This window comes from Salmo trutta, chromosome 30, assembly GCF_901001165.1.
Source record: "Salmo trutta chromosome 30, fSalTru1.1, whole genome shotgun sequence".
Lineage (NCBI taxonomy): Eukaryota > Metazoa > Chordata > Actinopteri > Salmoniformes > Salmonidae > Salmo > Salmo trutta.
Window position 1 is genome coordinate 20,868,785 of NC_042986.1, and position 12,953 is coordinate 20,881,737.

The 12,953-nt window shown below is 40.6% G+C and overlaps 1 protein-coding gene across 4 annotated transcripts in view; it reads right to left on the bottom strand.

The window, feature by feature from the left end:
- The window catches only part of spen (spen family transcriptional repressor), a 51,337-nt gene that overhangs the window by 12,839 nt on the left and 25,545 nt on the right, over positions 1-12,953 (bottom strand). For 2 of the 4 annotated variants that reach the window (XM_029723264.1, XM_029723267.1), the window contains exons 4-8: positions 8,444-8,604; positions 7,429-7,644; positions 7,106-7,257; positions 6,864-6,989; positions 6,619-6,732 (exon numbers count right to left, since the gene is read on the bottom strand). In XM_029723264.1, coding sequence (XP_029579124.1) covers positions 6,619-6,732; positions 6,864-6,989; positions 7,106-7,257; positions 7,429-7,644; positions 8,444-8,604 — 769 coding nt within the window. The remainder of the gene's footprint in view (positions 1-6,618; positions 6,733-6,863; positions 6,990-7,105; positions 7,258-7,428; positions 7,645-8,443; positions 8,605-12,953) is intronic. The other 2 variants (XM_029723265.1, XM_029723266.1) reach the window with 2 other exon arrangements.

Genomic DNA, 12,953 nt, shown 5'->3' on the forward strand with positions numbered 1-12,953 from the left:
TGGTACCCTTACCCAGATATGTGCCTCGATACAATCCTGTCTAGGAGCTCTACGGACAAATTCCTTCGAACTCATGGCTTGGTTTTTGCTCTGACATGCACTGTCAACTGTGGGACCTTCCTGTAGGCAGGCGTGTGCCTTTGCAAATCATGTCCAATCAATTGAATTTACCACAGGTGGACTCCAATCAAGTTGTAGATACATCTCAAGGATGATCAATGGAAACCGGATGCACCGGGCCTCAATTTTGAGTCTCATAGCAAAGGGAAAGGGGAATACCTAGTCAGTATTACAACTGAATGTATTCAATTGAAATGTGTCTTCTGCATTTAACTCAACCCCTCTGAATACGAGATGTGCGGGGAGCTGCCTTAAATCGACATCTACGTCATCGGTGCCAGGGGGACAGTGGGCTGACTGCCTCGCTCAGGGGCAGAACTGGGCATTCAGTTGTAACCTTGACAGCTTGGGGATTTGATTCAGCAACCTTTCGGTTAATGGCCCAGAGTCTGAATACTTACGTAAATAAGATATGTTTTTTTATTTGTAATAAATGTACAAAAATTTCTAAAAACCTTTCTCGCTTTGTCATTATAGGGTACTGTGTGTAGGTTGAGATGTAAATTTTTTTTAAATCCATTTTACAATAAGGCTGTAAACGTAACAAAAAAATTAAAGAGGAAGGGGTCTGACAACATTCTGAAGCCAATGTACGAATGCACACACAGTACCAGTGAAAAGTTAGGACACCTACTCATTCAAGGGTTTTTCTTTTTTTTTCCTTTTTTTTTACAATTTTCTACATTTTAGAATAATAGTGTAGACATCAAAACAATGAAATAACACTTACGGAATCATCTAGAAACCGAAAAAGTGTTAAATTAAAATGTATTTTATATTTGAGATTCTTCAAAGTAGCCACCCTTTGCCTTGATGACAGCTTTGCAGACGCTTGGCATTCTCTCAACCAGCTTCATGAGGTAGTCACCTGGAATGCAATTCAATTAACAGGTGTGTCTTGTTAAAAGTTAATTTGTGGAATTTATTTAATTCTTAATGCGTTTGAGCCAATCAGTTGTGTTGTGACAAGGTAGGGGTGGTATACAGAAGATGGTCTTTTTCCAAATAGGGCTAAGTCCATATTATGGCAAGAACACCTCAAATAAGCAAAGAGAAACGACAGTCCATCATTACTTTAAGACATGAAGGTCAGTCAATGCGGAAAATTAAAATAACTTTTAAAGTTTCGTCATGTGCAGTCGGAAAAACCATCAAATGCTATGATGAAACTGGCTCTCATGAGGAGCGCCACAGGAAAGGAAGACCCAGAGTTACCTCTGCTGCAGAGGATAAGTTCATTAGAGTTACCAGCCTCAGAAATTGCAGCCCAAATAAATGCGTCACAGTTCAAATAACAGACACATCTCAACATCAACTGTTCAGAGAAGACTGCATGAATTAGGCCTTCGTGGTCGAATTGCTACAAAGAAACCACTACTAAAGGACACCAATAAGAAGAGATCTGCTTGGGCCAAGAAACACAAGCAATTAACATTAGACCGATGGAAATCGGTCCTCTGTTCTGGTGAGTCCAAATTTGAGATTTTTGGTAACAACTGCAGTGTCTTTGTGAGACGTAGAGTAAGTGAACGGATGATCTCCGCATCGGTGGTTCCCACCGTGAAGCATGGAGGAGGAGGTGTGATGGTGTGGGGTTGTTTTGCTGGTGACACGGTCTGTGATTTATTTCAAATCACTTAACCAGCATGGCTGCCACCTTTAGTGGGACTATAATTTATTTTCAACAGGACAATAAATCAACACACCTCCAGGCTGTGTAAGGGTAATGAAATGCTGCATCAGATGACCTGGCCTCCACAATCACTCGACCTCAACCCAATTGAGATGGTTTGGGATGAGTTGGACTGCAGAGTGAAGGAAAAGCAGCCAAGTGCTCAGCATATGTGGGAACTCCTTCAAGATTGTTGGAAAAGCATTCCAGGTGAAGCTGGTTGACAGAATGCCAAGAGTGTGCAAAGCTGACAGCAAGGCAAAGAGGGGCTACTTTGAAGTATCTAAAATATATTTTGATTTGTTAAACACTTTTTTGGTTACAACATGACGTGTTTTTTCATAGTTTTGATGTCTGCACTATTGTACTACAATGTAGAAAATTGTAAATATAAAGAAAAACCCTTGAATGAGTAGGTTTGTCCAAACTTTTGACTGGTACTGTGTGTGTGTGTGTGTGTGTGTGTGTGTGTGTGTGTGTGTGTGTGTGTGTGTGTGTCACAAGTCCTCAACTGGCGGCAGCTTCATTAAATAAATAGTACCCGCAAAACACCAGTCTCAACGTCAACAGTGAAGAGGCTACTCCGGGATGCTGGACTCCTAGGCAGAGTTGCAAACAAAAAGCCATATCTCAGACTGGCCAATAAAAATGTAAGATTAAGATGGGAAAAATAACAGACACTGGACAGAGAAACTCTGCCTAAATGGCCAGCATCCCGGAGTCGCCTCTTCATTGTTGACGGTGAGACTGGTGTTTTTTGCGGGTACTATTTAATGAAGCTGCCAGTTGAGTTGTGAGGTGTCTGTTTCTCAAACTAGACACTAATGTACTTGTCCTCTTGCTCAGTTTTGTACCGGGGCTTCCCACTCCTCTTTCTATTCTGGTTAGAGCCAGTTTGCGCTGTTTTGTGAAGGGAGTAGTACACAGCGTTGTACGAGATCTTCAGTTTCTTGGCAATTTCTCGCATTGTATAGCCTTCATTTCTCAGCACAAGAATAGAATAGCCGAGTTTCAGAAGAAAGTTATTTGTTTCTGGCCATTTTGAGCCTGTAATTTAACCGACAAATGCTGATGCTCCAGACACTCAACTAGTGTAAAGTAGGCCAGTTTTATTGCTTCTTTTCAGCTGTGCTAACATAATTGCAAAAGGGTTTTCTAATGATCAATTAGCCTTTTAAAATGATAAACTTGGATTAGCTAACACAACGTGCCACTGGAACACAGGAGTGATGGTCGCTGATAATGGGCCTCTGTACGCCTATATAGATATTTCATTATTATTATTTTTCAAATCAGCCGTTTCCAGTTACAACAGTCATTTCCAACATTAACAATGTCTACACTGTATTTTTGATCAATTTGATGTTATTTTAAAAATGGACCAAAAAAGTGCTTTTCTTTCAAAAACAAGGATCTTTCTAAGTGACCCCAAACTTTTGAATGGTAGTGCATGCATATGTATGTATGTATGTATGTATGTATGTATGTATGTATGTATGTATGTATGTATGTATGTATGTATGTATGTATGTATGTATGTATGTATGTATGTATGTATGTATGTATGCATGCATGTATGTATGTACAGTGGCAAGAAAAAGTATGTGAACCCTTTGGAAATACCTGTACTTCTGCATAAATTGGTCATCAAATTTTATCTGATCTTCATCTAAATCACAACAATAGACAGTCTGCTAAAATTAATAACACACAAACAATTATACATTTTCATGTCTTCATTGAACACACCGTGTAAACATTCACAGTGCAGGGTGGAAAAAGTGCATGAATCCTTGGATTTAATAACTGGCTGACCCTCCTTTGGCAGCAATAACCTCAACCCCAAACATTTTCTGTAGTTGCAGATCAAACCTGCACAATGGTCAGGAGGAATTTTGGACCATTCCTCTTCACAAAACGGTTTCAGTTCAGCAATATTCTTGGGATGTCTGGTGTGAACCGCTCTCGAGGTCATGCCACAGCATCTCAATCAGGTTGAGGTCAGGACTCTGACTGGGCCACTCCAGAAGGCGTATCCTTCTTCTGTTGAATCCATTCTGTTGTTGATTTACTTCTGTTTTGGGTTGTTGTCCTGTTGCATTACTCAACTTCTGTTGAGCTTCAATTGGCAGACAGATAGCCCTACATTCTCCTGCAAAATGTCTAGATAAACTTGGGAATACATTTTTCCGGCGATGATAGCAAGCTGTCCAGGCACTGAAGCAGTAAAGCAGCTCCAAACCATAATGCTCCCTCCACCATACTTTACAGTTGGGATGAGGTTTTGATGTTGGTGTGTTGTGCCTTTTTTTCTCCACACAGTGTTGTTTGTTCCTTCCAAACAACTCAACTGTAGTTTCATCTGTACACAGAATATTTTGCCAGTAGCACTGTGGAACATCCAGATGCTCTTTGCGAACTTCAGACGTACAGCAATGTTTTTTTTTGGACAGCAGTGGCTTCTTCCGTGGTGTCCTCCCATGAACACCATTCTTGTTAAGTGTTTTACGTATCATAGACTTCTCAGCAGAGATGTTAACATGTTCCAGAAATGTCTGTAAGTCTATGGCTGACACTCTAGGATTCTTCTTAACTTCATTGAGCATTCCGCTCTGTGCTCTTGCAGTCATCTTTGCAGGACGGCCACTCCTAGGGAGAGTAGCAACAGTGCTGAACTTTCTCTATTTATAGACAATTTGTCTTATTGTGGACTGAGGCTTTTAGATATACTTTTGCAACCCTTTCCAGTTTTATGCAAGTCAACAATTCTTAATCTTGGGTCTTCTGAGATCGCTTTTGGTCGAGGCATGGACACATTAGGCAATGCTTCTTGTGAGAAGCAAACTCAAATGTTGTGAGTGTTTTTAAAAGGCAGGGCAGCTCTAACCAACATCTCCACTCTCGTCTCAATGATTGTACTCCAGGTTAGCTGACTCCAATTAGCTTTTGGAGAAGTCATTAGCCTAGGGGTTCACATACTTTTTCCAACCTAGACTGTGAATGTACTCAATAAAGACAAGAAAAATACAATAATTTGTGTGTTATTAGTTTAAGCAGTCTGTTATTGTGACTTAAATGAAGATCAGATCTAATTTTATGACCAATTTATGTAGAAATCCAGATACTTCCAAATGGTTCACATACATACAGTGGCAAGAAAAAGTATGTACATACAGTTGAATTCGGAAGTTTACATACATTTAATCTCAGTTTCACAATTCCTGACATTTAATCCTAGTAAAAATTCCCTGAATGTGAAAAGTCAGACTAACAGTAGAGAGAATGATTTATTTCAGCTTTAATTTCTTTCATCACATTCCCAGCGGGTAAGAAGTTTACATACACTCAATTAGTATTTGGTAGCATTGTCTTTAAATTGTTTAACTTGGGTCAAACGTTTCGGGTAGTCTTCCACAAGCTTCCCACAATAAGTTGGGTGAATTTTGGCCCATTCCTCCTGACAGAGCTGGTGTAACTGAGTCAGGTTTGTAGGCCTCCTTGCTTGCACACACTTTTTCAGTTCAGCCCACAAATGTTCTATAGGATTGAGGTCAGGGCTTTGTGATGGCCACTCCAATACCTTGACTTTGTTGTCTTTAAGCCATTTTGCCACAACTTTGGAAGTGTGCTTGGGGTCATTGTCCATTTGGAAGACCCATTTGCGACCAAGCCTGAACTTCCTGACTGATGTCTTGAGATGATGCTTCAATTTGTCCACATAATTTTTTCCCCTCATGATGCCATCTATTTTGTGAAGTTCACCAGTCCCTCCTGCAGCAAAGCACCCCCACAACATGATGCTGCCACCCCCCGTGCTTCACGGTTGGGATGGTGTTCTTCGCCTTGCAAGCGTCCCCTTTTTCCTCCAAACATAACGACGGTCATTATGGCTAAACAGTTCTATTTTTTGTTTCATCAGACCAGACCAAAGTATGATCTTCGTCCCCATGTGCAGTTGCAAACCGTAGCCTGGCTTTTTTTATGGCGGTTTTGGAGCAGTGGCTTCTTCCTTGCTGAGCGGCCTTTCAGATTATGTCGATACAGGACTTGCTTTACTGTGGCTATAGATACTTTGGTACCTGTTTCCTCCAGCATCTTCACAAGGTCCTTTGCTGTTGTTCTGGGATTGAGTTGCACTTTTCGCACCAAAGTACTTTCATCTCTAGGAGACAGAACGCGTCTCCTTCCTGTGCGGAATGACAGCTGTGTGGTCCCATGGTGTTTATACTTGCGTACTATTGTTTGTACAGATGAACGTGGAACCTTCAGGCGTTTGGAAATTTCTCCCAAGGATGAACCAGACTTGTGGAGGTCTACAATTGTTTTTCTGAGGTCTTGGCTGATTTCTTTTGATTTTCCCATGATGTCAAGCAAAGAGGCATAGAGTTTGAAGGTAGGCCTTGAAATACATCCACAGGTACACCTCCAATTGACTCAAATGATGTCAATTAGCCTATCAGAAGCTTCTAAAGCCATGACATTTTCTGGAATTTTCCAGCTGTTTAAAAGGCACAGTCAACTTAGTTTATGTAAATTTCTGACCCACTGGAATTTTGATACAGTGAATTATAAGTGAAATAATCTGTCTGTAAACAATTGTTGGAAAAATTACTTGTGTCATGCACAAAGTAGATGTCCTAACCGACTTGCCAAAACTATTGTATTTTTCCAAGGAATTTGTGGAGTGGTTGCAAAACGAGATTTAATGACTCCAACCTAAGTGTATGTAAACTTCCAACTTAATGCATGCATATATATATAAAAAATAATGACATGGGGATGTGTCACAAGAAAAAGGCTTAAACAGGAATAAGGAGCAGGCTTACCTTGATAACATGTCCATAACGACAGAAATGACGAGTGAGATACTGCTCTGTGATGTTGGAGGCTAAACCATCCAACCAAACACAAGTTGTGGGCATACTTTTTCCAAATCCAAGCTGTAGAAAGATGGAGAATTAACATGTCAACAATATTATCCTGTTGACATCACTCCAGTCAACAACAAAAAATCTCAGTTGTACATTCAAAAGATGTGTTTCGTGAAATTCTAGTTTTATTCTCTTCTCACCTTTAGTCTATTGTTGCCGAGGTACTCTCCATCCATCTTCTTTATGGCCTTACAGACACTGGTAATGTCACTGTACTGTAGAAAGGCATACTGAGGGGCACCATTAACTTTCTTGATGTCAATATCCTATGTGAATGGAAAGAAAGGCAACACTGAATTAAGAGAGGCAATGTCGAATTAGGAAATGTGTTCCTCATAAAATCTCATTTGCAGCATGCAGATTTATAATGTATTTCATTTACCACTATCTCCCCAAAGCGCTGAAAGATACTGAGCAGATCATGGTAGCTGGTGGTCTTCTCCAGGTTGCCAATAAACAGAGTCCGTGTGGCTTTGGGGTGAAACTCGTCTATCCTCTCATCCAGAGGCCGGAACTCATTCTCACTTTCAGTCTCTGAAAAGAGAAATGCATGTTTTCATGAACCTGTATAAATCATTTAAAATATATATATATATATATATATATATATATATATATCTTTTTTTTTTACATAATCTTAATAGAACCCAGAGATTTTCCTGGTCAGGTTACATGGTTAGGAAAAACTCAAGCCCCTTTATATACCAGTTGTGGACGCACCAGGGCCGTTCCAGGCAATGACCTCAATTTGCATGCCAAAAAACAGCTTCCCCTTTGATGCAGCCAGGGCCTTTTCCTGGTCCTCCTGCTGGCGAAAGAACACTAGTCCATAGCGCTCCTCTAAAGCTCCATGGATTTGCACAGACGTCACCTTCCCATACTTCTTGAACTCATGGAACAGGCCATCCTTCAGACTTGTATCTGAAAGCAGAGGAGGGAACAAATACTAAAATAAACATTTTTGACTAAATACCTTCAGGTGCATACATAGTGACTAATTCTTATCTGCAGTACAAAAATCATCAACAATGTAATTAACTCAACAAATTATATTTTTACCAAAACCTAACAGTCTATTGCCCACATGTAGCGTGGAGTAGATAAAGTATGGTATATACACAGCAGCAGTGGTGTAAACTACATAAGTAAAAATACTTTAAAGTATCTTGCCTAGTTAAATAAAATATTAAATAAAAATAAGTCATTTTTGTGGGTATTTGTACTTCACTATTTATATTTTTGACAACTTTTACATTCCTAAAGAAAATAAATGTAGTTTTACTCCATACATTTTTCCTGACAAGCAAAAGTATCCGGTACATTTTGAATGCTTAGCAGAACAGGAAAATGGTCCAATTGACGCACTTATCAAGAGAACATCCCTGGTCAGCCCTACTACCTCTGATCTGGCGGACTCACTAAACACAAATGCTTCATTTATAAATTATGTCTGAGTGTGGCCCTGGCTATCCGTACATTTTTAAAACAAGAAAATGATGCCGTCTGGTTTGCTTAATATAAGGAATTTTAAATGATTTATACTTTTACTTTTCATACTTAAGTATATTTAAAACCAAATCCTTTTGGACAAGTAGTATTTTACTGGGTGACTTAAATTTTACTTTAGTCATTTTCTATTAAGGTAACTTCACTTTTACTCAAGTATGACCTTTGGGTACTTTTTCCCTCCGCTGCACAGCTGAAGGGGTCAAATCCTCACCTGTAGATCGCACAGGAAGATTCTGGACCTTGACACCAAAGCTTTTTCGAGGCTCATCCTTGTCAAGGGCAGACAAAGGCAGAGATAAAGGTGCAGGGACGGCAGCAGACTGAACTGAACGTGCTGGGGAGCCATCACTTGAACTACTGCTGGAATCACTGCTGCCAAAGAGGAACACAGAGGCTTAATGGAAAATAGATTAGTGTGCATGTCACAGAATCCCATATATCCATCATAAGAAGAGGAGCAAATCACTGTAAAGAACTGATGACTCAGATAGTGTGCTTTTGTCTGAAATATTACATTTAAAAGACATCTCTATGCACAAAAATATTGATATAGCTCACAGATGTGATATATATCGAAATCATAGTCAATCCATTATACGGGTGATTCTCATGAAACCAGTTTTAATCATGGCAGTAACAAATTGAGTTTAGAAAACTGATGCATCTGCAACAAACAACTATCATTCTGAAGACTAAGATGCCTAGTTTATGGCACAGTGTCTTATTTAAAATAAATAGTACATTTTTTACCGAAATGAGTCCAATTAAATATCCGGGTAACTTTATAAAATGTTGAATAAAACACAAAATATGTTGCTGTAGTTTGTCCATAAATCATACAAGTTATATTTATTACTTAAAACAGTGTCTGTAGATGTTTCTCATTACCGTAAGACTTTTCAAGTTGCTATAAAAATGGCAATCATTTTTAAAATAAAGTTTAATTCACCCATGATGCATCATCTAGAGGAGTAGTCCTTAGATGAGCACAAGTTATTTTAATTTATATGCCTTCAGAATGAGGATCTTCTTCTCAAACATCCCTTTAAGACACTTTCACCGAAATGACAAAAAAGCTCCAATTGGGAAAAACTTTGAAAACCATTACCTTGCCAACATAAAGGCTCGAATGGGCTTTAGTAATGGTGAATTGTTTGCTGACTCAATGTCTGTCTCCTATTACTTGCAGATGGAGCTTTCATTACCGAATCACACATCTCATTACTGAATCATTTTTAGGTCTGTTTCGGTAATGATAATAATAAAATTCTAATGTATAGTCAATGGGTGTGCTATGCAGGTAACTTTTCTTATTTACTAGGACCACTGTTACAACTATAGAATATATATTTTTTGTAAAACATCAAATCAAATTGTATTAGTCACATGCGCCGAACACAACAGGTGTAAACTTTACAGTGAAATGCTTACTTACGAACCCCTAACCAACAATGCAGTAAAAAAATAAATTACGGATAAGAATAATAAATAAAAGTAATTAAAGGAGCAGCAGCTAAATAACAATAGCAAGACTATATACAGGGGGGTACTGGTACAAAGTCAATGTGTGGGGGCACGGTTAGTTGAGGTTGTATTTACATGTAGGTAGAGTTATTGAAGTGACTATGCATAGATGATAACAGAGTAGAAGCGGTGTAAAAAAAGAGGGGAGGGGGGCAATGCAAATAGTCTGGGTAGTCATTTGATTAGGTGTTGAGGAATTTTATGGTTTGGGGTTAGAAGCTGTTTAGAAGCCTCTTGGACCTAGACTTGGCACTCCGGTACCGCTTGCCGTGCGGTAGCAGAGAGAACAGTCTATGACTGGGGTGGCTGGAGTCTTGGACAATTTTTAGGGCCTTCCTCTGACATCGCCTGGTATAGAGGTCCTGGGTGGCAGGAAGCTTGGCCCCAGTGATGTACTGGGCCGTTCGCACTACCCTCTGTAGTGCCTTGCGGTCAGAGGCCGAACAGTTGCCATAACAGGCAGTGAAGCAACCAGTCAGGATGCTCTCGATGGTGCAGCTGTAGAACCTTTTGAGGATCAGTGGACCAATGCCAAATCTTTTCAGTCTCCTGAGGGGGAATAGGTTTTGTTGTGCTCTCTTCACGACTGTCTTGGTGTGCTTGGACCATGTTAGTTTGTTAGTGATGTGGACACCAAGGAACTTGAAGCTCTCAACCTGCTCCACTGCAGCCCCGTCGATGAGAATGGGGGCGTGTGCGGTCCTTTTTTCTGTAGTCCACAATCATCTCCTTTGTCTTGATCACGTTGATGGAGAGGTTGTTGTCCTGGCACCACACGGCCAGGTCTCTGACCTCCTCCCTATAGGCCGTCTCGTCATTGTCGATGATCAGACCTACCACTTGTGTTATCGGCAAAATTAATGATGGTGTTGGGAGTCGTGCCTGGCCGTGCAGTCATGAGTGAACAGGGAGTACAGGAGGGGACTGAGCACGCACCCGAGGGGCCCCTGTGTTGAGGATCAGCGTGGCGGATGTGTTGTTACCTACCCTTATCACCTGGGGGAGGCCTGTTAGGAAGTCCAGGACCCAGTTGCAGAGGGAGGTGTTTAGTCCCAGGGTCCTTAGCTTAGTGATGAGCTTTGAGGGCATTATGGTGTTGAACGCTGAGCTGTAGTCAATGAAGATCATTCTCACATAGGTGTTCCTTTTGTCATGGTGTGAAAGGGCATTGTGAAGTGCAATGGAGATTGCATCATCTGTGGATCTGTTGGGGCGGTATGCAAATTGGAGTGGGTCTTGGGTTTCTGGGATAATGGCATTGATGTGAGCCATGACCAGCCTTTCAAAGCACTTCATGGCTACAGACGTGAGTGCTACAGGTCGGTAGTCATTGAGGCAGGTTACCTTAGTGTTCTTGGGCACAGGCACTATGGCGGTCTGCTTAAAACATGTTGGTATTAGACTCAGACAGGGAGAGGTTGAAAATGTCAGTGAAGACACTTGCCAGTTGGTCAGCGCATGCTCGCAGTACACGTCCTGGTAATCCATCTGAATGTTGACCTGTTTAAAGGTCTTACATCGGCTGCGGAGAGCGTGGTGCTCTCATGCATGTTTCAGTGTTATTTGCCTCGACGTGAGCATTGAAGTAATTTAGCTCGTCTGATAGGCTCGTGTCACTGGGCAGCTCTCTGCTGTGCTTCCCTTTGTAGTCTGTAATGGTTTGCAAGCCCTGCCACATCCGACGAGCATCAGAGCCGGTGTAGTACGCTTCGATCTTTGCCCTGTATTGACGCTTTGCCTGTTTGATGGTTCGTCGGAGGGCATAGTGGGATTTCTTTTAAGCTTCCGGGTTGGAGTCCTGCTCCTTGAAAGCGGCAGCTCCACCCTTTAGCTCAGTGCATCCATGGGTTCTGGTATGTACGTACGGTCAATGTGGGGACGACTTCGTCGATGCACTTACTGATGAAGCCAATGACTGATGTGGTGTACTCCTCAATGCCATCGGCAGAATCCCGGAACATATTCCAGTCTGTGATAGCAAAACGGTCCTGTAGCTTAGCATCTGCTTCATCTGACCACTTTTTTATTGATCTAGTCACTGGTGTTTCCTGCTTTAAGTTTTGCTTGTAAGCAGGAGGATAGAATTATGGTCAGAATTGCCAAATGGAGGGCAAGGGAGAGCTTTGTAAGCGTCTCTGTGTGTGGAGTAGAGGTGGTCCAGAGGTATTTTCCTCTGGTTGCACATTTAACATGCTGATAGAAATTTGGTAAAACGGATTTAAGTTTCCCTGCATTAAAGTTCCCGGATACTAGGAGCGCCAGCTCTGGGTGAGCATTTTCTTGTTTGCTTATGGTGGAATACAGCTCATTCAATGCTGTCTTAGAGCCAGCCTCTGACTGTGGTGGTATGTCAATTTAGAAATGCATCAAAAATACCTTAGAACCACACATAGCCACATCCTAACACCAATTACCTGTAAAGACCTTGGAGAAATTACGTTCATTTTTTTTACCTTATACTTAAGTCCACTTTTGAAAACACATGCACGTAAATACAGTACTTATAATTATGCTAAACAAAGGGGTATTTTAGACAATAGCATTAAGATCAGTGATTTTAGTATTATGTAAAGCATTTGGGATTAACAAATGTACAGTTTTTCAATGGCAAACTATGTAACACTAATTTCCGAAAACTGCTCATCATTACCGTAATGCACCAATATTTAATAAATATCACGAAAAGTAAAACGTATACTTTAGGAATTTTGGATTAATCTGAGTGTTCATTTGTTCTTTATCAAAAATGTGTACATAAAAATAACATACATACAGTTGAGGTCGGAAGTTTACATACACCTAAGCAAAGTATATTTAAACTCTGTTTTACAATTCCTGACATTTAATCCTAGTAAAAATTCCCTGTGTTAGGTGAGTTAGGATCACCCCTTTATTTTAAGAATGTGAAATGTCAGAATAACAGTAGAGAGAATGATTTATTTCAACTTCTATTTCTTTCATCACATTCCCAGTGGGTCAGAAGTTTACATAGACTTATTTGGTAGCTTTGCCTTTAAATTGTTTAACTTGGGTCAAACGTTTTGGGGAGCCTTCCACAAGCTTCCCACAATAAGTTGGGTGCATTTTGGCCCATTCCTCCTGACAGAGCTGGTGTAACTGAGTCAGGTTTGTAGGCCTCCTTGCTCGCACATACTTTTTCAGTTCTGCCCACAAATTTCCTATAGGATTGAGGTCAG